This window comes from Calonectris borealis, chromosome 4 (assembly GCF_964195595.1).
Source record: "Calonectris borealis chromosome 4, bCalBor7.hap1.2, whole genome shotgun sequence".
Taxonomy (NCBI): domain Eukaryota; kingdom Metazoa; phylum Chordata; class Aves; order Procellariiformes; family Procellariidae; genus Calonectris; species Calonectris borealis.
This window is the reverse complement of record NC_134315.1, coordinates 12,575,687-12,603,589: the sequence shown is the minus strand read 5'-3', so window position 1 is coordinate 12,603,589 and position 27,903 is coordinate 12,575,687. Positions and strand designations below refer to the sequence as shown.

Below are 27,903 nucleotides of genomic sequence, written 5' to 3'. Positions count from 1 at the left end.
ACTAGTTAACAGAGCTCAACAGAGCTGTTCCACCTGACAGCATTACTGAATACTTTGGGATTAATAATAGATTAAAAAACCCCAACACCTCAAGAGTAAAGGCTTTGGCAATACTTTCAATTAGTATTATATAGAAGCTACTAAATCTTTTGTTGAAGTAAATGACGGTGGGGAGCCCAGTGGATCCCCTTGGGCTGGCTGAGGTGTCTCGTAAAACTTGCCGTGATGCCATGTATGAGCGAGTGGCTACCTGGGGTATGTTCAGCTCTGTGTATCTCGGCTTCATCACCTGCAAAAAGGGATTCACGTCCAAATGTCGTTGTGTTTAATATCAGAACAGGGGCCCAACCCCAATTAGCCTTTGGCAGTGGTGCCAAATGGCCTTATTAACCCTGACAACATTAAAGACGAGCACGAGGGAAGAAAATAGGCTGCCAGTTTTCTACCCCCAGCTCTCACAGAGGTCACAACCGCCCTCTTCACATAAATTCTCTCACACGTATATATTTGCATTTTTTTAGCCCACCTCGCTCACCCACAGCTGCTGGCGTCGAGTGGATCGCCGCAGGCGGCTCACCCTCTGCCTCTCCCCCCCGCCCGGGGCGGTGATTTACCAGCAGACGGCCGTACCTGCCCCGCAGCTGAGGGGAGCGGTCCCTCCCGGCTCTGCCCGCCCGTAGGGAGCCTGCCCAGCCCGGCCCGACTGAGGGCTCCCCTTCAGACAGGCCCTCCCCAGCCCGGCGGCCCGCCCGCGGGGAGCCGTCCCTCCCCGGCCGGGGTGGGGCCTGGCCGTCGTTGCCGCCGCGGAGCTCCCGCGGCTGCTGCTGGAGGCGGCGGCGGCCCCGGGCACGTCCCACATATAACGCTGCCGCTCCGCTCGGCGCCGTCCTCACTGCTTCCCGCGGCCACCTGGGGACGGCGCTCACCTTGCGCGGCAGCTTGGCCATGGCTCGGCGCCTCAGCCCTGCGAGCTAGTCCCGGGGAGCAGCCGAGCTGCCGCGCTCCGGACGGACTGAGCCGGCCTTGACTCTGCGGCTTTGTACTCCAGCCTCCTTCCTTCCCTCTGCTGCTCTCTCCCGCTCCGCCTGCAGAAGCCCTGCTCGGGGCAGAAGGGACTTTCCCACCCGCGTGTGCATAAAGCCCGGCTCTCCCTTCACTCGCTGCACCGCGATTGCACCTTCCCCCCCTCCTCCGCCTCCTCCCCTCGGGCCGGGCGGGCTCGCACCCCTTCTCCGCCGCTCTCCCCGCCAGCAGCCCGCCGAGGATGCGGGTGTCGCTGCTGAGCCCGTTGCTCCTGCTCTCCCTCAGCTGCAGCCCAGGCGCCGCGGAGCTCTCGGCTGCCCGAGCCAAGTGCCCGACCCGCTGCGATGTCTCCAAGTGCCCCAGCCCCAGCTGCCCCAGCGGCTACGTCCCCGACCGTTGCAACTGCTGCCTCATCTGCGCCGCGGGCGAGGGGGACTCCTGCGGCCGCAAAGAGGACCCGCCCTGCGGGGACAGCCTCGACTGCCGCTACCCCATGGGCAAGCGCTTCGCCAAGGGGTTCTGCCAGTGCAAGCTCAGCGCCCAGGTGTGCGGCAGCGACGGCCGGACCTACGACAACATCTGCCAGCTGAAGGCGGTGAGCCGCAAGGCGCTGCAGCACGGCCTGCCCGCCGTCGTCCAGGTCCAGAAGGGAGCCTGTGAATCGGGTAGGAGCATGGCGGGGCCTGCCTGTGGGGTTACGGCCTCCTGGGGCAGAGGGTGGCGGGGGATGGCAGGCTAAGAAAAGTTGTGATTTTCAGTGGCCTAGGAAGGCTGGGTGGCTCCAGGGACTGCAAGAGGCTGCAATGTCAAGGCACCTCACCCCGCTGCCAGTGATCGTTGTGGCATGGGGAAGGTGTGCTCAGGTCCTTTCTGAACGGCAGAAATTCCCCTCGTTGATCCTCGGTGTGGGCTAGAGGCCTCGGCTGAGGTTTGGGAAGATTTCCCCTTGGTAGCATGGCCGCGCAGGCCTCGGCATGCACGTCGCTTCCACAGCGCTCCCGTGAGCAGGAGGCACTTGACCACACGGAAGGGAGCTCGGTGGAGGACATTAGGCTGCCAGGGCAGGGCAGCGGTTACGCCCTCAGCCGTCACCCGTTCTCAAGGCAGGGCGCGCTGGCGGGGCAGCGGTACAAGTTTGCTCTCATCCTGCCGACGCCGCATGCGTTTCATCACGCCGGCACTCGCTGCTGAGGTGTTTCGGTGGCATCACCCGTGCAGGTTGCACTGCAGGTCCGTTGCGCTATGGCCCGCACAAGCAGAGCGGAGGCCTGGGAACGCCTGTGCTCTGGGGCCTTCCCTGGTGGTGTATGGGAGGTGAATTGGATTCACCCGACAGGTATCTCTAGGCAGAAGATGCCTCTTAAAGCTATGTAGCTCAAACAGGGCAGAAAAAGCACGAAGCAGTATATATAAAGCACCTAAAATACAATCTTTTGCCTTTTTGTTTTTTTTTCACAAGAAGTTTTGTAGTCTTGTAGAGTCTAAAGTGGGAAAAAATGCCTGCGAACCTCCTTTACAGTTTAAAATATTGACCCTCGGGATATCAAATGGTCTTCTGTTTGCAGTAACGTAATAAGGCCTTTGCTTGATCTCGGATGTTGTGATTTGCTATGGTAACTTCAGGCTTGATGGTTTAACTTTAGTTTCACTTATGTTGGTAACTTTTTTTGGTATTAAAATGGGTGACATTATGGAAGTGTTAATGCTGCTATTATCTTTTCCCATACTTACTGATATGTTATTTTAAGGGTTTGCCTCTGCTACCTTTCTCGTAGTGTTCCTGGAAAGAAAATTTACATGCATAATGGAGTTTTAAATCATGCGCTAGTGTTTCCAGTATGTCAGGTGGACCACTAACCATCCTGCGTATTCATAGATAGCAAACTTGCCAAAATTACTGGGAGGAGTCAGAGGGAAAAGGGCTACTGTTGTAGCCTTTCTGTGAATGGAGGACCTTTCATATATCCCGTTCTTGGGTGAAGGTGAACAGTGGCACAGAGAGGGAGGAGGTCAAACGATATTCCTGGAGTTACTGTAGGACTATCTTGTCAGAGCCAAGAATTGCTCCAGATGCCAGCCTGGAGCTGCAATGATCAGTCTCTCCAGTTTTTTGTAGTTATGAATTGCTGTTTGCCTGTTCCTTTTCACATCAGCATCCGTTAGCTTTAGTACTCCTAATACTTGGTTGGAACTGATCCATGTGAAATAATCAGAATGTTTAACCAAAATGAGTGCATCTAAGGGCTTACTGAGTGCTTGGGGTTTGGTATATATGACATTTTCTTTAAGGATTCCTCCTGAATCTGCTGCTAATAGGCTTAGGAATTTGGAGCCGTGAGGTAAAGGTAACATTTTTTTTTCAAGCAACTATTTTAGTGTTCACTTTATTTTGGCTTTCTTTTTTTTGTCCCAGAAAACCTCAGCTTAGATGAAGCATCTGGTTCTCTGTTAAGTTTTAATTTTTTTTATTCAATTCTACAGCTGCACAAACTGAAGCTCAAAGAAACCAAGTGTCTTGCCCAAGGTCAGACAGAGTTGGTGGTTGAGCCAGGAATAGAACTCAATTATGTTTGTGTTTTTTTTTTTTTTTTAAAGCAATAACATGCAATGGCTGTAATGAGAGGTTTAGAAGAAAGTTGACAGTTTAAAATTACTGTCGAGTTTCTCTCTTTTCCCTGTTCTTAAAAGAAATCTGGCCTCAGATGACTCAGAGTTTGAAGGGCTAAGCTAGTTATGAAGTAAATCCAGTTTTACTTAACCACACATATATTAAAACAATCTCAGATAACAGTAGCCTTATATAGCGTGACTTAGGCCATTTTCAGAACATGCAGTGACCCTGAGGAGCAGCTTTTGAAATATCTACTCCTGTCCATTTCCAGTTGCTTATGTTGATGCTAAGTTAGATTCTGGCTGTGGTAAATCAAGATAGGCTGAGAAAACTTAGCTGTGGCTTCCTAGTGAGAGAAGTCTGGTGAACAAGGGTGCATGAAAAAGGACTAGTAAAGGATGCAGAAAGGAAGGGAGGAAAGAAGTGCCCAGGATGACAGAGTGGTAATTCCCAAACTGACAGAATTTAAAATATTTTTTTCCTTCTTGAAGGCCTGGATTAGCTTGAAGAACACCATGCCAAGTGCAAGTTTTAGTTAGTGTACTAAAAGCGGTGTGTACTGCATGGAGATACAGGAACTCTATCATTGATGTTCTTCAGTATGTCTATGCCCTGAAAACTATTACTCATACAGTTAGCCTTATGCATCTGAGCAGACCCAGGGACTTCTCTGAGATACTAATAGGAACAGCCTGCAGAACTCCTAGGCAAATTTAAACTATATGCTACAAATATTTTTTTTTCCTCTGCAATACTAGATATCTTAATATATGGGAATTTTCTGAAGCAGCTAGCTTTTTCCTGCCTTCTGTCACCTACTGTGAGAAAGACAAGCTATTACAGGCTAGTGTGTAAGTAATGGCATAAACATGGATGGCATAAACTCTGTAATCAAAGACCCGTTCTTACAGAGCCCTGTTTCTCAGAGCAGCAAATTTAAGTTTTAACAATGCCACATATTGATCTATTAAAGTGTCAAACTCCTCAGTCAAAGGATTCACAAGGTCACCTGCAATCTATGACCACTTTATGTCAGACTATTTCTTGCACAAAGGGCTGTTTATGATCTCTCAATACAACTTTCTTAGTACAGTTAATAATTCCCTGCAATGTTATTTTGCTGATGGCTTCTGTGAAGTTCAGATGTCGAAAGATTTGTATTTTCTCACCTAGGATGTGGAAGCAAAAAATTTTTTTTTTGAAAAAGAAGGGTGCTATTTTGTCAGTGCAACAGGGAAAACAAAAAGATTGATTGGAAAACCTTTGAGGAAAGAAGTTCTGGAAAACAAGTACATTGGCTTTGATACTGATCCTTTGCAGGGTTCTGCCTGAGAATGTCTTTCCTCTGCATTGTTTAACTGAAGTCATTCTCAGAAAGTGGTCATGATGTAAAGCCTCACCCATGTCAGGCAAATCTTTGCAAGATATGAGCCTAGTTCCCTAAAAGTTCAGTTCAGTTCCCTAGAAGAAATGTTTGGAATATGGTTAATGCATGAGCAGAGCCATTGCACACAGTTCTACGTGGGGTGTTTGGAGTGTGCCTGTACATAACCTTGAAGATACAGAGGACAACTAAGCATATCATTACTTGCATTTCTGAGAAATTGGCCCAGTAAGAGATACTGAAATCTCCTACTGGCATTATTGTCATCAAAGCCTTGCAACTACCTCCAGTTCTATTTAGGGAAACGCACTGCAAAGTATTGGCTGGAAATGCAAACTCTAGTACATTCCTTTACTGATTCTTTTCCTTATGTCAGAGTTTGTTTTGAGTTCCTGCAAGTGAGGATGAATATTGTACAGTGTTTGGTAAATATTCAGTATAGCAGTTCACTGCTTTGTGTAGGATAGCTAACAGGAAAGAGATGTTCTCATTGCGTCTCCTTAATGAGAGTCACTTGGGAAGGAGGAATAACTACCATCTGAAGTCAGCGAGGCAGTGATGTGTCTGTGCTGGAAGGCTTGTGCCAGTCTGTCTCCGTCTGGCCGTTGTGATTGCTGCACTGCACACGAAAGCCACTTTGGTGTTGGTTCACCAAATTGTTTTCATCTGTGCACGGTAGACATCCATTGTATAAACAAGTTGCCTGAACCATAATGTGGCATTAAACTCACCAAGGCTTTATGGTCAGTGCACAGCTATGCAACTTGATCTTAATGCTGAATTCATCAGAAAAGCTGCCCATGAACCTATGTTTCCAGCAGATGTTTCTGTTTTTTAAGCAGAGACATTATAATCTTTTATTTGTCTTTCATTTCTTTCCATGAAAGCACAGTAGGGACAGTGTTTATCCCTGGTGATCAGATCTGCCAGGTTGCAGTCCTCCCTTAGACATAATAATTTTGCTGAACACACAGATCTTTTCTGAAGCTGGTTTTAAAAGAGGGACGGGGGAACAGCCTTAAATGAATGAGTTTCCCAGGCTCACAAATTCTTAATTAATATAAAATTGTGGATTTTAATATAATGTATTGTCTTTAAGAAAGCATTGAATGTGAGTTGATTTAATACTACAGGGAGTAAACTGGCAGATATTCAGAAACTTTCAGTCTTCTGCAAATGTAAACGAGTCTAGCTTTATTGTCTTCAGTGGAATTATGATGATTTATTTCTGCTGAAATTTTTTTTCAGTTCCTTTGAACTAGGTTAACTCTACAAATTTGTTGGAGTTGTTCCTGATTTACAGCAGTGTTAATGAGATTGGAGTGGGTCTAGTGTCTCTGCAGAAAAGTAAATACAACACTATTAAATGAACTCATACCTTGTAGGTAACACTACTATGCAGGAAAAGTCTTAAGCTGATACTCCTACGTCACAGGCACTTAGCTTTAGCCATGTAAATCCAATGTAGTAGGAGCCCATAGAACTGGAAACATAAGATCAAATTCTACAAAATAGGCTGAACATCTTTAACTCCAGTATATCCAAATCTAGATTTTGAGTGTTTTGTGAGAGGAGCTGGAGAGCTTCTGAAGATCTGATCACTTAATTTAAACGATAGGATGAGAGTTCAGATCTGCTGAAAATCTGGATGATTTGTGACTATGGAGAAGATTGGGAAAATCTAGTTCTTTTGATTAAGAAATGTGTAGACAGATAAAGTGTAAATTTGTTTTTGCTTCAAGTACAACCTGGTTGCAGCACCTTTGATATCTTGGCTATACAACAGATAGTTAATTGGATTAAATTATGGCTTTTTGCCAAGACAAATTAGCTTTGGTTAGTGTGAGATGATTTTGAACATGCAGTAATAACATAGAAAATAATGGATGTTATTGAGAGACCTTTCAAAAACGTGGCAAATCTCAGTAGGTCAATAGGTCAAAATACACAAAGGTGCTGTAAACTCAGAGCTTTTACATTCACAGTCCAGCAGAGGTCTGAGAGCTGCGTGAAACTCTGCAAGACAGCAAGAGTGTCTGTGGTGGGGAAAACAAGAAAGAAAAATATACATGTTTAATTTTATGTTTTAGTAAGAACAGTAGCAGCAGCTAGTGTCTACTAACTCATGCAAATTAAAGGATAGATTGAAAGTCTGACATAAAGCCCTGATTCTACTACAGTTATGACACTTGTTTTCAGGGTGACCTTATACAACTTATACAATGTTGGATGTTGCTTCCTTCAGTTTCTCAGGTTGCAATTCCTCCCTTTTAAAATATATTGAGAACTTCTGATGAAAACCAACAGTTTAATAATTGTGCACTAAAATGTTTTTAATAATAACTAACTTTTCAGTTCCCTTAAATAGGACTGTATGTGTTGAGAGTAAATATTAGTTTGCAGTTACATCTTCCAAGTCCACAGCTTAAGTTCCTGGCATGTCATATAATGTGTTTAAAGGTTGTTATCGCTCCCAGCTTGCAGAAAAGGATTCAAGAGAGATCAGTTTCTGTGAAGGCATCTCAATTTTTTAAGTCAGTTTTCACTGGTATTTAGTCCCCACCAGACACTAGTAAGAACGGCCCATCTCTAATCAGGCCAATAGATCTTCAGCGACACCTTTGTTACAAAGTTTGCATGTCTGTTATTCTTGATCCTCCTTTGTTTCAAATTTTCCCTTAATAAATAGTGCAGATTTGGATTCACCTTCAGGTTTGATTATTCTTGTCTTCTGACCCCAGCAGAGAGGTTCGGGACTTCTGCTCAGACTGAAAAGTGCTTTCACTATGGTATGGAAAGAAGACAAGCTTTGCTTCAGTTTTACAGTCTCCTCTCTGTATTGCTGCATTTTATTTTCTTTGACTCTTTCCATGTTTACATTCATCCGCTACCTCTTTCAGATTTTTGCTCTCTGCCTACCCCAAATCTTACCTGGAAAGCCACTGCCACCCATGATGTTTCCCTGGTGGTGCAGTCAGGAGGGTGCAAAACCGAGTTCCCTGGCAGGCATCCTTCTCTGCTTTTGTCCATGTGCAATGCTGTGACAATTTGGCATGTGCAGAACAGTTCAGCGCTCAGCAGATGCGAAGGGATTTAGTTGCCCTGACTCACATAGAGCTATGCTGATTTACACCAACTGAAAGCCTGCATTCACCATGCTTTTTCCCCCCAATTCTATGCTAGTTCGTCAGCTGAGGGTCTAGCCAACTGTCTTTCATAGATGTGTAGTCATTTCTATTAAGATAAATGTGATGATAATGTTATATCCCGTCAGTGAACACTGCTGTGTATGCAAGCATTCGAAGTCATGTTAGTAGACTTCAAAGGATATACTGCATAATCAGGCAAGCTGCTTGTGAACTGAAGGTAAGATAAATCTTCACTGGCCCAGTAAGCAAAATAAATAACAGTATATTGTGCTTACATTTGACTGTCCTCTGAGATTCCTGTTTGCGGTGTCGCTTTTAAACTAAGTACTGAAACAAGCATATTCAATTGGTTAGAGGGTTTTTTCAGAGTGCGTGAGAAATATACATAAAAATAATAGACCGAATCTAGTCCTGCCAAGTTGTTCTTTCTGTTTATACCGTATCATATAAATTTAGCTTGCTAAATGTAAGCATGGTTTCTTTCCCCTTAGAAGTAAATCCCATGTCCAGTAACAGGAAAAAGAACTCATGGACTTCTATGGAGAAATGCCTAATTGTCTTGAACTGGTTTCTTCAATACATTCTTCTGTAGTACCAGCGTTGGGTCCATTCCATAAGTTCTTGTCTTTGCTTCAGGTCTTTTGGATACTGTGGTAATGCAAGGCCTCTCACTTTCTGACTTTGTAGGTCCTTTAACGCTTTATTGTGAAAGCTTTCTGAGAGACTATAGGAACTATAACAATTAGTTCTCTGTCACCCATTATCTTATGAATTCATTCAAAGACAGAATAGGTCAGTGAGACATCTTTTCTGTAAATAGGTTAAATTCCGTTGATTCCAATCTTTATCTTCATCCCAAGTACTTTACAAGTTACAAGGTTTAATGGTCAGTAAAACACCTGTAGATAAGAATTGGTGAAAATGATCTTTGCATTAAGAACTACACAGAATGCCAAAACGCATGAAAACTCTCTTAAACTTCCCTCTCCTTTCTTTTCTGTATATCTTTCCTTTTTGTGTGATGCCTCCTACCCACTGTCCTTTTAAAGACTTGGGTAAAGGGCAGATGATGAAAGAAAAGTATATACTTTCAAAAGACAGAATCTGTATCTGGACTCATTACTATGTTATGTGATCTAGAAATAGGCAAATCTAGAACCCTTAAGACCAGGTGTTGACTTGGTATATGCAAGAGCTACTGTGGAGTAAGTTCAGCCTTCAGCGTGAGTTGAACTTAGATGATGGTGCAAAGCATCACTTCAGAAGAGTCGATACTGTTTAGAAATTAGAATTTAGAGCCTCTCAATCCTGACTAAATGGCAGAGAAAGAATTATATCTCCTCGGATAAACAGTGTGCTGTTGCACCAGATTTGAAAAAAGCCAAAAATGTTATTACTGTATCTGATTACAACTCATTTACTCTCTTCCCTAGATCCCATAGTTAATTTTAAAGCATCAGGCTGTGAACATGAAATATTGCTGTTTGAGTGTGATGATATGTCCCCTAGCATGTGTTTAGCATATGTGGTGATATGTCTCCATGTATTTGAGATTGCAGATAAGTATGACATTCTAGCACAAGCAGTATTATTGCTTTGTGATGTTGTGATGTTAGAATCCAGGTTGTTGTGATATTAGAAGCCAGGATGCTGTGGGCTTTTTTCCCTCACTTCAAAGATCTTCATTCCTCAGAATTATATTCAGTATTCATAAATGCTGTGTATAGTGCTGTTTAACATAGTACTGCACTGGCTTTTATCAGAACGCTTATTTAGAAATCTATTGCTATGCCCAGCTGCTGGTGACAGCTTAAATGTGAATTTGCAAAGCTTTTTAGGTGTAAAGGTTATCATTTACAGCAGGTTTCTAATGTGTCTACTTCAAAAAATCCTAACTTGGGTTCTAAATGCAGTTCCCAAATGCTGCAGCTATATTACTCAGCACTTGTTAGACCACACCTAGAATACTGCATCCAGTTTTGGAGCCCTCAATACAAGAAAGGCATTGACAAACTGGAGTGAGTTCAGGAGAGGGTCATGAGGATGGTTGGGGGGACTGGACATATCTGCTGTGAGAAGCATCTGAGGGAACTGGGCTTGTTCAGCCTGGAGAAGAGAGAGCTTCAGGAGGACCTACCAGCAGCCTTCCTGTACTCATGAGGAAGTTATCAGGAAGATGGAGCCAGGCTCTTTAGAGTGGTGCATAGTGGGAGGATGAGAGACAATGGGCATGAGTTGAAACATGAGTCTCAACAAGAGAGGTTCAGACTAGATGTAAGAAAAACTTTTACCTCATGGAGGACAGTGAAACAGTGGGACAAGTTGCCTGGAGAGGTTCTGGAGTCTCCATCCTTGGAGGTTTGCAAGCCCCAACTGGACAGAGCCTTTGAGCTCGTCTGCCTTTGTAGCTGACCCAGCTTTGAGCAGGAGGTTGAACTAGAGACCTCCTGAGATCCCTTCCAACCTGACTTATCCTATGACCCTACGTGTTTTGGATAATATAGTAGTTGTCTTGAGAAAAATACTCCAGACAAGGCTTGTAGACTTCTAAGAAAGTCAAATAATTTGTAGCCAAGTGATGCTGATGTTTTATTTTCTCAGGATCAAGCAAAACGCTGGATAAGTTTTGAACAAATCTTAATGACTTTGATTCCTTTTCCAATACCTGTTTGGAAACTATCCCAGTAGGATTCAAAGCATATTTATCTCACCTACTTGGTGAAAAAGGGTATTGTCTTATTAACATATCCAATTCTTTCTGCTAGTATAGGTCACCTACAGTCCAGCAGCCCAAGATACAAATTCAACTTCATAGCAGATGTGGTGGAAAAGATTGCACCTGCAGTTGTGCACATTGAACTTTTCCTCAGGTAACACTTTTAATTCTTTGTGGTTTAATTCCATTGTTTAACAAAGGTCTACGAAGATTTTCCAGTGGACCCAAACTTTCATTTTGAATTCTTGAAGTTCACAATATACTCTGAAACATCACAGCAGACTCATTTGTCCAGAGAACCACCCATTTGTGTGTTTTATTCCTATTTAGTAAGTCTGTTTTATTGGGCTTAGGGTCTTTACAGTACTTTACAATACATATTGTCTGCCATAAAATAAGTCTATCTCATCTTTGGAGGTCTCTTCAGCCTTCACTAAAATGTGTTGCTTGTTGTATTATGTTTATTGTCTCAGTTTAAAAAAAACAAATCCAGAAGGTAAGCTGGAAAAACATAGCTCCTTGTTGCTTATTCCACTTCGAATAAGAGTTGATTTTATTTTGGCAAGGAGAACGTTAAGAGGTAGCATGTTGACCAGATGTAACCTATCTAAACACAGAAATGATTTCTGATAGGAAAAAATGTACTAAATTTGCTGACCAAAACATACCAATATTCAGAGTACTGAAACTGGAGCTGAGGAGGCAAGTTTAACATTGAGTGCTCAAAACAACCTGGGAGGCAGGTTTAACATTGAGCGCTCAAACCAATCTGCTGTCAGAACAAATTACTGCAGATGTTATATGTACTCCATTACCTCAATACCTTTCAGCTTGGGATACTTTAATTTTGCATAGGCTTAAGAATTTCTTGGAGAATTTTTATAGGCTTTCTTAATATGCAAAATCAAGATAATCAGGTTTTCTGAGACATAGCTTTATGCATATGATAATTGGTCTTTTGAGAGGATGTTACAGTTGAAGATGCTTAAGATCTTTGCATATGTAGTTAAGATTGTTTGTTCTTTCCCTGTAAGTAAATGTTTGTCCAGCAGCCTGTTGGGTGCTAATTGTGATACTACCTTCTGCCTGGGATTGGCTCCAATTCTTTACTGCTGAATAGCACAGAACTTTCAAACAATTTCCTAATAAGGACCACATCTTGGAAGAAAGAAGAATTTGTGGACCTCTTCTCATCTTCTACTGCCCAGGCACTTTCTGTTCCCCTAACAAATCTAGGGTCATTACAGCAATTGTTCATAGAGAAAAGTCATAATACTTTAAACAGTTTATAAAGTCTTTTAACTGTCTATATTGCAGCAAATGTTTTTTCCCACCGAGTTTTACTCATTGTTAGTGTTTTTCATTTCTTTTCTTCCACATTCCCAGTCCTTTCAGTTTCTACACATGCTTTTTCCTGCCAGTCTACACTTGGGCTTCATGATTCCCTGGGACGTTGCCTCTTCCTTTGCTCCACTGTTCAGCTGCAAGGTTCCTTCTTCTTCCCTTTTTCCCATTAGAGGATCAGTCCATTTGTCAGCCCTACTATTTCCTGTCATTCTCTTCCCGTGTAGAAGCAGCAACTGGTGGGATGAGATCCTCCTTCCCTTTTTGTCACCTAGCCTCTTTACACAGAAGCCTATAAAGATAGAATATGAAATCAAAGGAAAAGGACCCTGCGGGTTTTCTGAAAACTTCAGTTCCTATCTCCCTGACTGACTAAAAGCAGTCACAATTTTCAGAAAAGGATCCTTTCTTTGTCAATTTTTTAAATTTAATTTTTGTAAGGGTCGTAACATTGGTCATCAAATGCTTTGTTATTTCTCAGGGTGAAACGTGGTAAATGATATCTAATGTAATCTTCTCTAAGCTGTGCTTTCCTTACAAGTGATAATTATTTGCTTTTCGTACAGGCACCCTCTCTTTGGTCGAAATGTCCCGCTTTCCAGTGGATCTGGATTTATTATGTCTGATTCTGGTTTAATTGTGACCAATGCCCACGTGGTGTCAAGCACCAATGCTATATCAGGGAGACAACAATTGAAAGTGCAGCTACAGAATGGAGATACCTATGAAGCAACCATTAAAGACATTGACAAGAAATCTGACATCGCAACAATAAAGATTCACCCTAAGGTCAGTGGCATAAACAGATGAATGAATTAATTTGGGAACCCTATTTCAGTTTCATTTAGCACAGAGTGATTGGTTGGAATGTATGTTTAGGGATTCCTTGGAAATATATCTGGGGAAAACAATGTTCTGAACAAACTGTTTCTGTAGGCCTGGAAATTTTTCATATCTTAGAATTAAATTACTTTGTCTTCTGTGCTAGGCACTGCTAAAAAAGAAGAAAAAAAAATGCAGCTCAGTTAATATGTGGCCAGATTTTGCTATCTTTACCTGAAGACCCAGTCTATTTTGGGTAATCCTTCTAGCTTTCTGCCAATACATGGATTGCAAGGTGGTACATAGTGTAGGGAGAGTGGCAGGCTGGTCAATAGCTGGTTTGTAAGCTATTTCTAGGAGGAGGATGGAACAATCTGCTGCAAAAAGGGGAAATCTGTTTCAGAATCTTGCTGGCTTTTTTTTTCCTGGATGAAATTGAAAGGTACTGCTGCTAGCAGTTTGTTTCTGAAGACAGTTTAAAGCAGTAACACCCTGCAGTATATTAATTTTACCTGGCCTAAGTTTTGGGTATATGATAGTGAGTGGCTCTTTCATTAATGTAATGGGAAGTGTATGTTTCTAACTTCTGGCTAGTTTTTGGTCTTTCCAATCAGGTTATTTTCAGGTATAAACTAATGCTTATTTCTTTCTTTCTGTTTTTATTTAAGAAAAAACTACCAGTATTGTTACTGGGACACTCTGCTGATCTGAGGCCAGGAGAATTTGTGGTGGCGATTGGAAGTCCGTTTGCCTTACAGAACACGGTGACAACAGGTATTGTCAGCACTGCTCAGCGAGATGGCAAAGAACTTGGGCTGCGGGACTCGGATATGGATTACATTCAGACAGATGCTATTATCAATGTAAGTACGAGGTATGTGAGGAGCTGAGCTTCACAGTCCTGGGACCTTGAAGTCCCCACCTATTCAGCAGGGAAGCGTGTGCTCTGAAAGATGAATCCACTAAGTAAAAGCAGCTTTGTTTAAAATTAGTGGTAGGCTCTTCTTTTTATAAAAGACTATGCAGTGTCTGTAAGTTGCGTTCAGGCATTAATGTTGTGAAAGGTATGTTAAATGAAACTGCCCTCTTCGAGGTTGTCTATGAAGATGTTACAAATGACAGACCCTTCTCATTCTGTAGATCTCGTGCACTAACACATGCTTGTATAGACCAGCAGTAAATCAATACATTCCTCTCTCTGCTTGTACAGCCAAGCAAGCTGTAGAATAGAGCCAAAGTTTCTTTCATCTGCATGCATTAGAACCAGATGGAGTAGTAAAGTTGATAGTATCTGCTTGAATTTAATGACAGGACACCCAGGTAAGAACTTAAGGAGAGGGTTGGTTTTTTTGTTGTTCTTGTTTTCTCTTTGCACATCACATACTCCAAGTAAGAATGTAGATGTAAAATAACATAAAGTTTTGAGATACAGTTCGGAGTTAAGGGTCCTAGCACTGCATGTTGTATAGAAATACATGAAAATAATATCCCTTCAGAGCAGCTTGGAGGGATCCAAAGAACTTAAGTAAAGTCCTTGGGTGTGTATATAACTTGTAGTGATTCTAAAAAGAGCACTGCATGCATATCTGAGGTAGAAAATCGCCTAAAATTTTACAGCTTAAATCTGCTATACATTGAAAGGAAAATATTTTCAGCATTTATTTGCTGGACCTCAATATCAAATTTGACATAACCAGTCATAACGCTTAGTATTTTACACACGCAAAGCGCTTCACAAATGTTTATCGTCACAGACTTGTTGAGAAAAATTGTATGGGAAAAAAAAAAGAGAGTAATTACTTTTTGTGCTAAGGTATGACATAAAAGTGAGCTTTTTCAAAAAGCTTCTATATGATCCAGGAGCTGAACCTCTTAAGATAGTTAATTGGAATTTCTTTCTTCAGTTGTGAAAGGAGAATAGGAAAACTTATGCAAAATGGATTATTTGGGAGCACACATTGAATTAGTGATAGAGGCAGAGTTAGAACATGGGATTTTTGACTTCATGCCTATACACATTCCTCAAGATCAAACTGCTTCCTTAGGCATTCGCTGCCCTCAAAAGCTAATGAGCAAGTTTAGACAAGGATAGCTTGTCTAAATAATGCTAGACCAAATGGAAGAGTGATAGCAGAGGAGGTAAGGAAAATGACAATATATTTGAATTGCTTTGCCATTTGAGACCACAAAATATGAAGACAGTCCCTGGCATAGGGATGCTTTGTGCTTAGCTAATGCACTAGTTCTCTCCTGAGAATGGGAGGAGTTTGAGAGCTGGTCTATTCAGAGCATTCCTGTGGCTCAGCCAAGACTTTCCTGCAGGAATGTGCATGCAGCTGCCTTCTGAGAAATGATAGAACAGCAGGAACATGGGGCAGGAGAAAGCAGGGCCATAATGGCTCTGTATAGCTCCTTCGTGGAGCTATGCTGCATGTGCCGAAGTTCTTTCATTATCCTTCAAGTAGAGGACAAGTGAATGAAAGATCATATGCTGAGGAAGGCTGAAAAATCATTATCTTGGTTCCTTTGTGTCAGTCAGACATAAAAATCAAGTGCGTAGCCTCTGATCACTGAAAAGATACAACATAAGAAACGGATCTCTTCGTTTAAACTCAAACTTTGAAGCTGTTTTAAAAACTTTAATGTCTGTTTTATTCTTTTGAGAATCTATAAGTTTTGCCCAGTGCTATCTAAGTGTAAACAGTTTATATGGCTCATGTTGCTGTCATGCATCACTTGGCTTTTGTTTATTTTGAGTGGTAAGTTGCTGCTCTTGGCTGTTCAGTAGACCTACTTGAAAACTCTGGCCTTGCTCAAAAACATGTTGAGCCAACATGAAGATGGAAAAGGAACTTCTCCAACTCCCATTTCCTGTAGTCCTGTTGGATGTTTTCTTTGAAGGCCATTAGGTATTAGGCAATTTCTGACTGCTCAGAGCTGCTATATGCCCTCCCTAGAAAAGGCTGCATGTCTGTGGTTACTAAATCAATCCTTACGTAGTACCTACCTCATAGCGATACTCTGTGATTAAACACGTAAAGCACTGTGTTCTTCTCCGGTGGAGGATAAGAGACACTGACAGTATTACAATCTAAAGTGATGAATAAAACTACTTAAGAACCGTACGTGCACCTCACTGAAATATAACTCTAAATAGCAATTAATTATTTCAAAATCTTGTTTTGACAGTCTTTAGAAGAATCAAAATACTCATTTTAACTATTTGATGATTCTTCTTAAACTTAGAGTCTAACCATTTGGAGCAGGAACTTACCACTCCTAACTTAAGGCCTGTTTCTTACCACTTCTAACTTAAGGCCTAAAAAAATCTTAATCATAAGAGGTGTGAATGGGTAGGGTAGGGTAAGACCTACCTGTAATCTTCTCTGATCAATATTGTGTCCTTCAGTGCTGCCTAAGAAATTACCTGCTGTCTTTCATTTAGAAACAAAATACTGTTTGAAATGAAAATTGAATTTCCTACAGTGAAGCACCAATTTATTGTTCCCTTACATTATTTTTACAGTACGGCAACTCTGGAGGACCTCTAGTTAATCTGGTAAGTCCAAGTGACTTGGTTTTTGTTTTGTTTTAAGAGCCAGTTTGAAATAAGTGGGAGAATATGTTTTTGAAAAGATTCATAGGTCATACTAGCTTCCAGTCATTCAAACTAATGGTAGGCAGATACCGTGAAACTAATAGAAACTATGCAAATTGGGTCTCAGTTCATACACCATTGAAAAACATTTCCCCATAGAGCAGAGGAAATTCTATACAGCAGTGAGGAAAATGGGATTTGGTAAGAGCAGTTATGCTCGTTCACACTGTAAAACCTGGGATGCAGGGCAGAGATGGGACCTGGTTAATCTGCACAACTGATTTTAAAATAGATTGCTTTAAAGCAGCACTGATTTTGCAGGTCGGTGAATTGTGGCTGTAGTGGTAGTAGTGACTCCACTGCTTGCTCAGCAGAGGGAATCTCTTGCCGAGTGGTGGGATGGACCTTGGATGAACAAACTGTACTGTAATCTCTCTGGCCATCACAGTTAAATGTGAGAGGGATTGTGAATCAAAGCCCAGATCCTCCCTTAGAAGTCATGTTTATTTCTTGAGTGATTACAACACTCTAAAATTTCTTACACCAGCTTTTAACATGAAATGCCAGGCAGTGAGCCAAACTCTGTCACTTAGGAGCAAATTAATTGGGTGCTGTCTCTCAACAGGATGGTGAAGTGATTGGGATCAACACGTTGAAGGTCACAGCTGGAATTTCTTTTGCTATTCCTTCAGACCGCATCACTCAGTTTCTCACAGAGTCGCATGACAAACAAAGTAAAGGTAAGGTCTGCAAGAAACAGCGACATCTTCCAATTATTATCCTGATCTGTCGGTGAAGCGCCAAAAGACATGGGTCTGGGATCCTGTTTCTGAAAGAAGCAGCATTATTTTACAGTATAGAACACCACAGAATTGGAAATAGAAAACAACTTCACAGAAGTGGGACAGACAGTTTTATTACTCAAACCCCCAAAGAGTAGACAGTATCTGTATAAATCTGGGAAAAAGGGCCTCTGAGGATAGTGAGGACACGGATGAGTCATTACAGTCTCAAATGATCTTGAGAACAGATGGTGACTTGTGCAGGGAGTCTTATCCTCGTCTTTCACATGTTGTCCAAGCAAAAAGGAGATTAAGGTGTACTGTGGAGAATAAGGGAGTAAAAACTTTTTAAAACACTTGTCCATGGGTGGAGTGTAGGGTGTGCACTATCAGTGGATGATCTTTATTTTGCCATGGTCATCTATGTTAGTGCTGTATAATTGGATATTGTCATAGACTCTCAGACCCTGGTGGAAAGAAGACTTGTGTACTAATTCCTGAAGAAATACATGCGGGGCAGGGAGGAAGGCAGAAAAAAAGAGACCTCTGCATCAAAGAGCATATAAATCTAAATATAGTGACAACTGCAGTACTCTGGACTTTTTTTATGTGCCTGCCTCATATCTGTCACAGTGTACTAGGTGTCATACTACATGCTGCACAGCCAAAGCTGCTCTAGTAATGCTTCATCCAGGCCAAACCTTCCTTTCTCTTTTGCTTGCCAATTTATCTGTCCACACCCTACTCATCTTTTATCATGACTGTTGGCTGCTACTTCTCTTGAATCTTTTTGATATTAATCTTGTCTTCTCCTGAGTTCACTCAGTTGCTGATGCCAGAGTTGTTTCTCTACACCATTGTCCTCTCAGTGTTCTCTCAGATACTGTTATTTCGGAAACTTGCCTTAGTCAGAGGTTTTAAAGTTATGCATCTGCTTGTATATTTGAGACCATCACAATTTGACAGGTCCCCTCATCTATGTTTTGCTGAATTCCCCACACTAGATTGTTTTTACTTGTTGATTTGGTGGGGGGGGAGAGTTGATGAAAAAAGTTGTTAATTATGTGCTGAAAAGTACATTTCAAAGTAGCTGACATAATTCTGTTTCAGCCAACAAGTCAAAAAACCTATTTATTCGCCCAGGTTACTAACTGTTTGTTGGCTTCTGAGAGAAGCAGGTCTGTATCATTAGTGATGTTACCCTTCAGAACCAAACTGCTCATCTCAAAACAGGGAGGAGCGATGGCTCACCCTGCAGGCATGGCTCTAGAGGCTTGAATGCAAGCCTTGTGCAGAAAGTGCACCATCTGCCAGGGGGTTCCTGGTAACTGGGGCTGGAAAATCAGTGAAGGCTAGAGATGCCACCACTGAAATCAGCCCCCTTGCTCCTTCAGAATCAGGCACCTTTGCCTCCAGAGAATGATGAACCTGCTGAGCCCAGCTAGAGGGCCTAGAGATAACTTTGCCCATGGAAACCTAAGAAGAAGAAAAAAAAAAAGTTTTTCTTGTGATTGTAACTTACTGTTTGATTTTTTTTTTCGGCATTCTCATTATCCCCTAATCAAAGGAAAAGGATTCACACTTACTTTTAACATCAGTGTGACTGTCATTGCTTGGCATACCGTGGGCACAGGCAACTTTGAATTTTTCTTATTTTTTAAAGTATTTTTGCTTGTCTGAAGTACCTCTTGTACTTTTGCTGCAGGCAGAAGAACAGTCATTTAAAGCCCTTGATGCACAGAGAAAGAGAATTTCTAGGAGATACTGTCACCACATTTGAGACTTAGTTTGCATTTTTTAGGCCTTTAGTAATAGTTTTCGGGTTTGTTGTATAGGCGTTATTTCTTGACATAAGGAATTTATGTAAGCAGAATTTTTGGGATGTTTTTACTGTGTTTTATTTTGCTCCAATTAAGTTTCAGTAGTTTCAGTGGGATCCGCCCTTATGGTACATTAGGTCATAGAAGTAAGTTTAAGGGTATTAGATTTCACTCTAAATATCATATTGCCTGAAGATGATAAAATTCCCATAGGAAACCACTCTGTCGAGATTCACTCTGGCATATAGGAGATACTCAGAATATTGTTTAATAAGCTTGACCTTAGTCTTTTAAATCTCAGTTGATCAGCTAACTACCAGTTTTATATAGAAGGCATATATTTTTGAAGTCCCATCCATTGTATATAACTGCAAATATATGATCTACTGAAGTACAGGAGTGGAGGGGGGGGAGAAAGAAGGAGAGGATGCCATTTGAATGAATTATTTGCACTGATTATTATTATCTGAACATTCTATATTACCAAATGCATGGGTAATACATAGTAATACCTACTGTATTTTTGACCAAAGATTTACCACACTCTGCATAGAGATATTTATCTGTTGAATGGTCTGAAAGCCTTTGCTAATTTTGGATTTATCAGTAATAATGTCAACCTCCTTTTATAGGTAGAAATTCCTAAACTGGTGCATGAAGTTAAATGTCTCAATCTATATCTCAGTTTTAACCATCTATGTGTTCTGTCTTTACCTCTGGAAGTCATCTATACATTTAAGCATTGACTGACTTTTTTTTTTTTTTAACTTCAGTGTCTTTTGTTAGTATCCCATAGGAATTTCTCAGTTTCAGCCTTGGCTCTGCCATCTATTCCTAATTTAGACTTGAGCAGAACAATAAAACTAGACAGTGTTCAAACGTGGATCCTCTAGGATGGAAGACAGTAAGTTAGCAATTTGACAAAATATTAAAGAGAAAATCCAGCCTAAGAAGTCAGCATGGCCTCTCGTATAATGTTAGCAGAAAAGTGAATAAACTTCTGTTTCAGATGGGCAAGGAGAAATGGGGGAGTGCTGCATTGGCCGCACCCAGCAAGTCATTTATATGAATTCTCATTTACATCCCCAGAACGCTTTATTAGTTGTGTTGAAACTATATGCTTACCTATGTATTTGTATGATTATTATTGATAATTATTACTAATAGTGATGAGGGCTGCTTAGGAGGCTTGCTGAGTGTAGATTCAGACTACTGATTAAATTCATCTCTACAGTTTACATGGAAGGTACACTGCACATAATTCAGCATTATAGACTCGAGCTGTTTTAATGGTTTCTGTTTGGCAGTGGAGTATCTTTCTTAAATGCTTTCAGGACTGCTCATGCAATCTGAAAGACGATCTAAATGCAAAAGCCATGAGCAGAGAAGTAGGACTTTTGCCTGCCGCTTGAATAAAAAGTGCAAGTTTCGTTTCTTCACTTGGAGATCTTGGTGATATTCTGGCCCCACCGAAATCAACTGCAATGGGGATACCCACGTGCCAGAGTTACTCATGCCTGTAAGAGTTTGGGTACCTGACCCCTTAACTTGGATGTATCAGTTCTTTTTGCCACAGTTTATAAGTCATCAGCACTTCTGCCTTCAGCCTGTGTTTATCTGTCTGGTTTGTATCTCTACTGTTAACAAGCACCAACTAAAAAAAAAAAAGTTTAACAGTAAAGCAGATGCTTTCCTTACTGTGGAACAGAAATCTCTGTAAATAGTGAACTGCTTCTAGATACTTGGGGTCAGCTGCTTGTGACTTTCTATTAACACAAAACAGATTTAAGTTTAAACTAGTGGTTCAGGCTGGTTTGCTTGACTTTGTACCACCGGAATCAGTGTTTAATGTGGCCTGGTGTTTACAGAAATGAAATGCGATTTGAATCTCCCTCTCTGCTGTGCTCTGCTCCAGCTTTAAGCCGCAGTGGTTCCACATTTGTTCAACCTGATTGTTCCAACATATTAACCTTCTTTTAACTACTGCTGGGACTGCACCCTGGTGACGTGCTTCTTAGATTTACGACCTCACTGTATTCCAGTTCTCCTAATTATTTTTTCTTCTGCCTCATGATTGCACAGATTGCCAGAATGACAGGTTTTGAGACTTTTTATTCACAGAGCAGATGTAATGTGACAGTGGTAGTTCCAGGTGCCACATATTGTTCTGCCAATGTGACTTAACCCTGACGTCAAAATGCCTATCCTTTGGGGATGGTAAAACACTACAACTGGTTGTCTGTGCCTGTTCAGTCTCTGCTAATACTTCTAATAAACTGGACAATTATATTCCCTCTAATCATTGTTGATGAAAACTTTGTTTTTTGTGCAAGGTGTTTGACTTGGGTTAAATTGAATGGAATGGACTTTCCCAAAACAAAAGGCCTGAAGTTTTTTTACCTGTCTTCTGTCATACGAAATGGCTGGAGGGTGGGAAGGGGCGGAATCTAGACTCTGCTGCTAAAATAATCCATAGCTCATAACTATTATTTTTGCTTTATAGAATAGCCTGCTACTGTTATAGTATGAGCCACTATTTGCAGTGTGGCAAACTTATTGTGGAGAGAGGGCTGGAGGCCATTTTGAATTTTAATGCACGAACAGGAGTGAAATAATACCCCAACCTGCCCAAAGATGAAGGCAGAATGAGACTTTTAGTTGTGAATAAGTCTGTAGTTACCAGATTTTTTTTTTTTCCCCAAAACCATATTTTTACATGTATCATTAGCCACTGGGGAAATAATTATCTTTTAGATCAGCGGCATTTCTGCTGTGGCTTTTCATTCTTGTCCAATCTCCTCCTTGCTGTTTTGTTTCTTCCAGATCAGTTTCTTTTGTCCTTCTTTCATTTTCACTTTTCTTTCATGTAAACATTCCTAACTCAGCCCCCAGCGTATGCTTTGTGCTTCTGCATATTTCTGCATCACACAGACAATGACCAGCAGCAAACTGTTTAATGCAAACAGTAAACTGTCACCAGAGAATCTGTTATCTATGTGTCTCATGAAGACAACTTCATTATTTAACTGTCCACATTGCAGGGATGGGGGGATTATTTTCAGCTGGAAGAATTATCATGTTTGGATATTTTTAAAAAGTGATATGCATTTATGCCATGCAGACTAGAGAAGCACTATGAGCACACTAGTTCATGGCCATGCCAAAGGCTTTTGAGACTTCAATTTTGAGTAATTGGACTTCTTCATGACACTCTTACTATAGCTGATTTTGATCTCATTAGTTTCACTTTAAAATAGAGGAGAGCCAGAACATTTCAGGGAAAAGCAGGGATGACAGTTACAGATGTAAGATTGTTCAGAGTATACTAAATCCAGTGTTTAGTAGTCAATATTTTCACTGACACTAATGGGAATATTGGACATGCGTAAGATTCAGGACTAATCCCTTTACTTGGGTCCTATTTTTCTTGGAAAGAATAAGAGTTAGAGGGACTGTGTACATCTCCTTTTCAAACTTTTTCCTCACATGAGAACATGGAGAAGTTCGAAGAAATTGTCAAGTAGTTATGCTGGAACAAATAAGGGGAAATAGTGTTTCATAGCGGATATAACTAACTACTGAAGCACTCACTTCAGGAAGTCATCAAACTGCATTTTTTTTTTTCCATAAGACAGCTGTGCAATGTCATGACTATTAAAAGCCAACTACAGAAACTTAGTGCTGTTCCTAAAGGAGTGAATTTTCATCATTTAAAGTTCTGTAGAATAAGAATAATAAAGTTCATAAAATAGTTTGGGTTGGAAGGGACCTTTAAAGGTCATCTAGTCCAACCCCCGTGCAATGAGCAGGGACATCTTCAACTCGATCAGGTTGCTCAGAGCTCCGTCCAACCTGACCTTGAATGTTTCCAGGGATGGGGCATCCACCACCTCTCTGGGCAACCTGTTCCAGTGCTTCACCACTCTCATCGTAAAAAATTTCTTCCTTATATCTAGTCTAAATCTACCCTCTTTTAGTTTAAAACCATTCCCCCTTGTCCTGTCACAACAGGCCCTGCTAAAAAGTTTGTCCCCATCTTTCTTATAAGCCCCCTTTAAGTACTGAAAGGCTGCAATAAGGTCTCCCTGAAGCCTTCTCTTCTCCAGGCTGAACAACCCCAACTCTCTCAGCCTTTCTTCATAGGAGAGGTGTTCCATCCCTCTGATCATTTTTGTGATCATTTTGGCTAAGGTCTATGGATTTTTTTAAAACTTGCTTTTCATTCTTTGGGGTAGAAATAACAAGCCATTTGCATTAGAATTAGTGTGAGTCTTTTGATTGTCCTTTCTCTGAAAGGTGAAAATTTTAATTTCTTTAAAACCCATTTCTATATTTTAATGAGAACACCATATGATTAAATTGTCTTGACCGGTTTCAGATGAAATGGTAGTTGGTTATGAAATTTTCCATTTACTGAAGTCATGTGATACTAGATCACAGAAATTTTCCTGAATTTCCTGAAGGAAAACTCTTGTGGAAAACTCCCATGGAATGTAAATGAGCTTCTCTCTTACCCTCACTTGCAGGGAGAGGGATTGTCATTCTGTGCACCAAAGTTAACCAAAATAAAATATGACTCAGTGTAGATCTGTATGATTTCTGTTTAGTTTTGTTAAAAGCTGATACATCCTGTTTTAATTGACAGGCATTTTGGGTCATCAAAGTAGTTATTTTTGTCAGTGTTTGCCTAAACTTCTTAAATATCCTCTGTGTTATTTTCAGATGGGAAGAAACGTTTCATTGGCATCAGAATGCTGACAATAACACCCGCGTAAGTATCTTAGAAAGTTAATCTGTATGATCATGCATACAAGATGTGGTCAATAGTGGTTCAGAACTTCATCATTCAGCTTTCATTACAAATCTCCAGAGAATCCAGAAGTGTGCATTAGCTTCTAGGAAGTCTCCAAATATTTTAATGATATTGGTGAAATACACATTTCAAGACCTGGAAAATCACTGTCAGTCATTCTCTAAATACTGATAATGGTGGATGCCCTGTTGGTAGCTGAGGGAAATTAGGAAGAGCCTGAACATTTGGTTTTGGTTCTTGACGAGGATGTCTGGAGTTACACCAGGTTTTAGGTGACATTTAAACAAGCTGCTGCTTTCAGGTGACCGTGAGCGCCAATGACAGATTAGCTGCCTGAGGGTTTGGCGGTAGTTTTATCAGTGCCAATGGAGGCCATATGATGTGAGATTTGATGCCTAACCATTAAGTGGAAAGAAAGTAGTTGCTAAAGTGCAGAACTAAAGCTTCATGCCTCCATGTTAACAAAGCCAGAATATGGACACCTTGCTCCAGTTCTTTACTGTCTTTTCTCTCTCACATTGCTTTGTGTCTTGCCGTTGCCCGGATATATTCTGGGATAATAAATTAGGGCTCTTACGCTTGTGTTCTTTCCCAGCAGTAGGCACTTTTCCAATGTGGCAGTAGGCTACAAAATTAAACAAGACAATTTCCAGCTGGGGTTGTAGTAAAGCCATCTTTGTTTATTGAGTTACACTCTTGCAGTCCTCCCCAAAGGGTCAGATCCTCAGCTGGAACAAATCAGTGTAATGGCATTAACATCACCGGGCCACCACCTATGGAGAGAAACTCAGAATGTTTCTCTGCATAATTGTGAAGTGAACACGATGTGAGATTTTACTGCTTTTGCGGCGTCTAATGAAGCAGTGTAAGATGTCTCCAGGCCTGTTTTCAGGAAACGACTACTTCCCTTGGTGTGTTTGCTTTAGTCATTTAATTGTTAGCTTCCTCAGTACAAAATCAAATGAAGTGAAGCTGTGTGCAGCCATTTTGGCTTGCTTTCCATCTGAGGGACCCCAGGTTTTCATGGCGGACAGCAGAATAATCCATCATTAGTTTAAAACGCGTTCTTTCTGGAAATGGGTTTTAACCCACACTGTACACAGACCTGAAATGATGACGTCTCCTCAGAAATGAGGAGTCTCTTTTTTTTAGAGTCTCTATTTTGCAGCTGGTTCCTGTCTTCTTTCTTTAGAAAGGGATGCACAAACAATTCCTCATGAAAACTTGAGGAAGCTGAAGTTTCCTTGGAAAACTCTCACAGTTCTGATCTATCTGATGACTGAAGTTCTCAAAAGCTGTATTGTTCTAGATAAAGACAAATTCAGAATGGCTTGCAAAATGAAAGAAGCAAAATTGTTAGCAAATTTCTGCCCCATCACCGGCATTAATTCTTTGGGACAGGAATTTTTTGTCCCTGTACAGCACCTAGGACAGAGAGTGCTACTGTCCCTGTACTCTTCTACAGTGCCCTCTGTGCTACTGCTACAAACAGCAAAAGTCAGGTTCTTGCAGGAGATGCACGAGACCATTAAATATAGCATGTTTTGCACAGGTAAGTAGTTTTGACTCTTTTAAAATCTATTTTACTTGTTTTAATCCAACTTCAAATCCCCTACATTGTCATCACAAGAACAAGGGGCAAACAATTAACTGTTAAGTCATTCATTTTTGGTCACAAAAAAATTGAGAATAAATAAATAAGAATTTTTGAATGCTACTGCTTTTGTAGTGGAATCAAATGCTATATAATTTTGTTTTTCTTTCAGCTTGGTGGAAGAACTGAAACACAATAATGCTGATTTTCCTGATGTCAGAAGTGGAATTTATGTACATGAAGTTGTTCCAAACTCACCTTCTCATAGGTATGTAGAGCACATTATTTTCTTCACCATAAATAAATCTCCAAGTAGATACTAGTAGGTAATATTTCTATTTATGTTCCAGTACTTCCTCATACCTGTCTTGATTTGTATTTAAACAACTAAAAATTGTGCCTTTAGGTTAAAAAAAAAAAAAAAAAGTTAAAATATTTATGCTAAGATTCTACTCACATCTACAAAGGTGAAATATGTCAATATCAGAACTTTTTAAATGACAATATGAAACAGTAACAGTGCAAATTTAAAGAACAACCCAAATACAATGAACCAAATTTCGTTTTTGAAAAGTATGTTGAATATTAATAAATAAAAACTTGGATTGAGTTTAAACAGGAAACAGGATAGCGTTCAAGTAACACATCGTCAGAGCTATTATCGGAGACAATGCTTTATCTTAGAGGAGGAGACTATTTTACAGAACAGTTGAAAAATAAATAAGACACTTCTAAAAATTACTTTAGGAATTATTAAGAAAATGCAAAGGCAATAAAAGCAGCTATTCTGGATTACATTTGAACAGCACGAGAGAAATTATTTGCCTGTAGTTCAGTTGATACGCTTTGCTTGTCTTGAAATTTTGAAAGTAGTTTAATTTCCAGTGCTTGAAATACTGGAGAGATAAAAAAGCATGTTTGCAAACGGATGGAGTGGAGTGAGTCAGTCATGGCTAAAAGTCTTCTCTATTTCTCCTTTGCTGTAGTTTTGTGGAAGACAAGGAGAAAGCTAGACTACTTTTTCTGTCAGTGTGTTTTTGCTGTTTTAGAAGAAAATCCTCAATGAAATAATGCGAGCCTGGTTTTGCATTTAGCGAGTACTACCGGTTATTCTTTCACAGTCAGAAGGGTGGAATTTCCCTTCAATGGAAACTAAAACAAGTAAAAATTTATCGCGTCAGCCAAAGAGGTGGTGAATAGTCTTTGTACTTTTTCTCTGCATAGAATGCGTACTTACTGCCTTTTTCTTCTCGTCTTTGCAGAGGAGGGATCCAAGATGGAGATATTATTGTTAAAGTCAATGGGCGTCCTTTGATGACTTCCAGTGACCTGCAAGAGGCTGTGATGAATGAATCACCTCTACTACTTGAAGTTCGAAGAGGAAATGATGACTTGCTATTTAACATTGAGCCTGAAATTGTCATGTAAATAAAATTGAGGAAGCTCTCACCATAATTAAAACTCACTTACTCTGGAACACTAGATACCTCCTTTACAGCTACAGTAATTATACTTCCTGTTGACTAATGACAAGGTGGACTAACTTAATTGCCTGAGCCATTTCTGTACATAGTAGCTAGAATTAATTCAACTATGCCATTTATAGAAGATCTAACTTTCAAAGAAATTTAAGAACTATGTTCTGGGGAGGGGGAGGAGGAAAACAAATTTTGGGTAGCTGGTAGAAATGGGGTCCACTTCCAGTTCCTGCAGGTTCAGAGCAGATTCAGTTCTGCGTTTTGAAAGACCAAAATACCACTGGAAGTGAGGAAGCATGCCGAAAAGGGAAATTATTCTTAAACTACAGCCATGGCTGCAGCAGAACCAAGCTATTGCAATGCACAACTGAGCTTTTTTTATATAACTTTTTCAATGTGAAACTAGTATTGGCAAAGCTTGTATTTGTTCTTAGTATGTATGCCTAGCTTGTTTGCTACATGTCAATGCAGGTAGGTTAAATCTGTAAATATTGAAAGGAACAAAAATGGTATCAGGCTATAGAGTGTTACACCTAGGTCATGCGATTTTGGAATATAGTAAATGATTCTTATAGAATTAATGCCTTATATATAAATCAAAACGATGTGCTGAACAAAGTTACGTTTGAGAAAGTGCACAGTTTTTTAAGAATTTGATACAAACTAGTTTTGCATTTTACTGGTAAGCTTTGCTGTAAAATTGTTATACTACTTTTGGCTTGTACTGTGTATGTTTCTACTGTAAGGAGATTAAAGTTTACACAAATAA

At 40.6% G+C, this 27,903-nt stretch overlaps 1 protein-coding gene across 1 annotated transcript; it reads left to right on the top strand.

Moving 5' to 3' along the window:
- The first annotated feature begins 823 nt into the window (after positions 1-823).
- HTRA3 (HtrA serine peptidase 3) lies at positions 824-27,903 on the top strand. The gene is made up of 9 exons (XM_075148653.1): positions 824-1,688; positions 10,938-11,037; positions 12,794-13,016; positions 13,718-13,912; positions 16,576-16,608; positions 17,273-17,387; positions 23,972-24,020; positions 25,829-25,924; positions 26,919-27,903. Exons 1-9 carry the CDS (start codon positions 1,265-1,267, stop codon positions 27,082-27,084), a joined length of 1,401 nt encoding a protein of 466 aa, XP_075004754.1. The 5' UTR covers positions 824-1,264; the 3' UTR covers positions 27,085-27,903.

Coding starts and splice junctions, on each gene's coding strand:
- HTRA3 (XM_075148653.1), top strand. CDS start 1,265: ATGCGGGTGTCGCTGCTGAGCCCGTTGCTCCTGCTCTCCCTCAGCTGC. Junction 1,689..10,937: donor GAAGGGAGCCTGTGAATCGG/GTAGGAGCATGG, acceptor CTGCTAGTATAG/GTCACCTACAGTCCAGCAGC. Junction 13,913..16,575: donor AGACAGATGCTATTATCAAT/GTAAGTACGAGG, acceptor TTATTTTTACAG/TACGGCAACTCTGGAGGACC.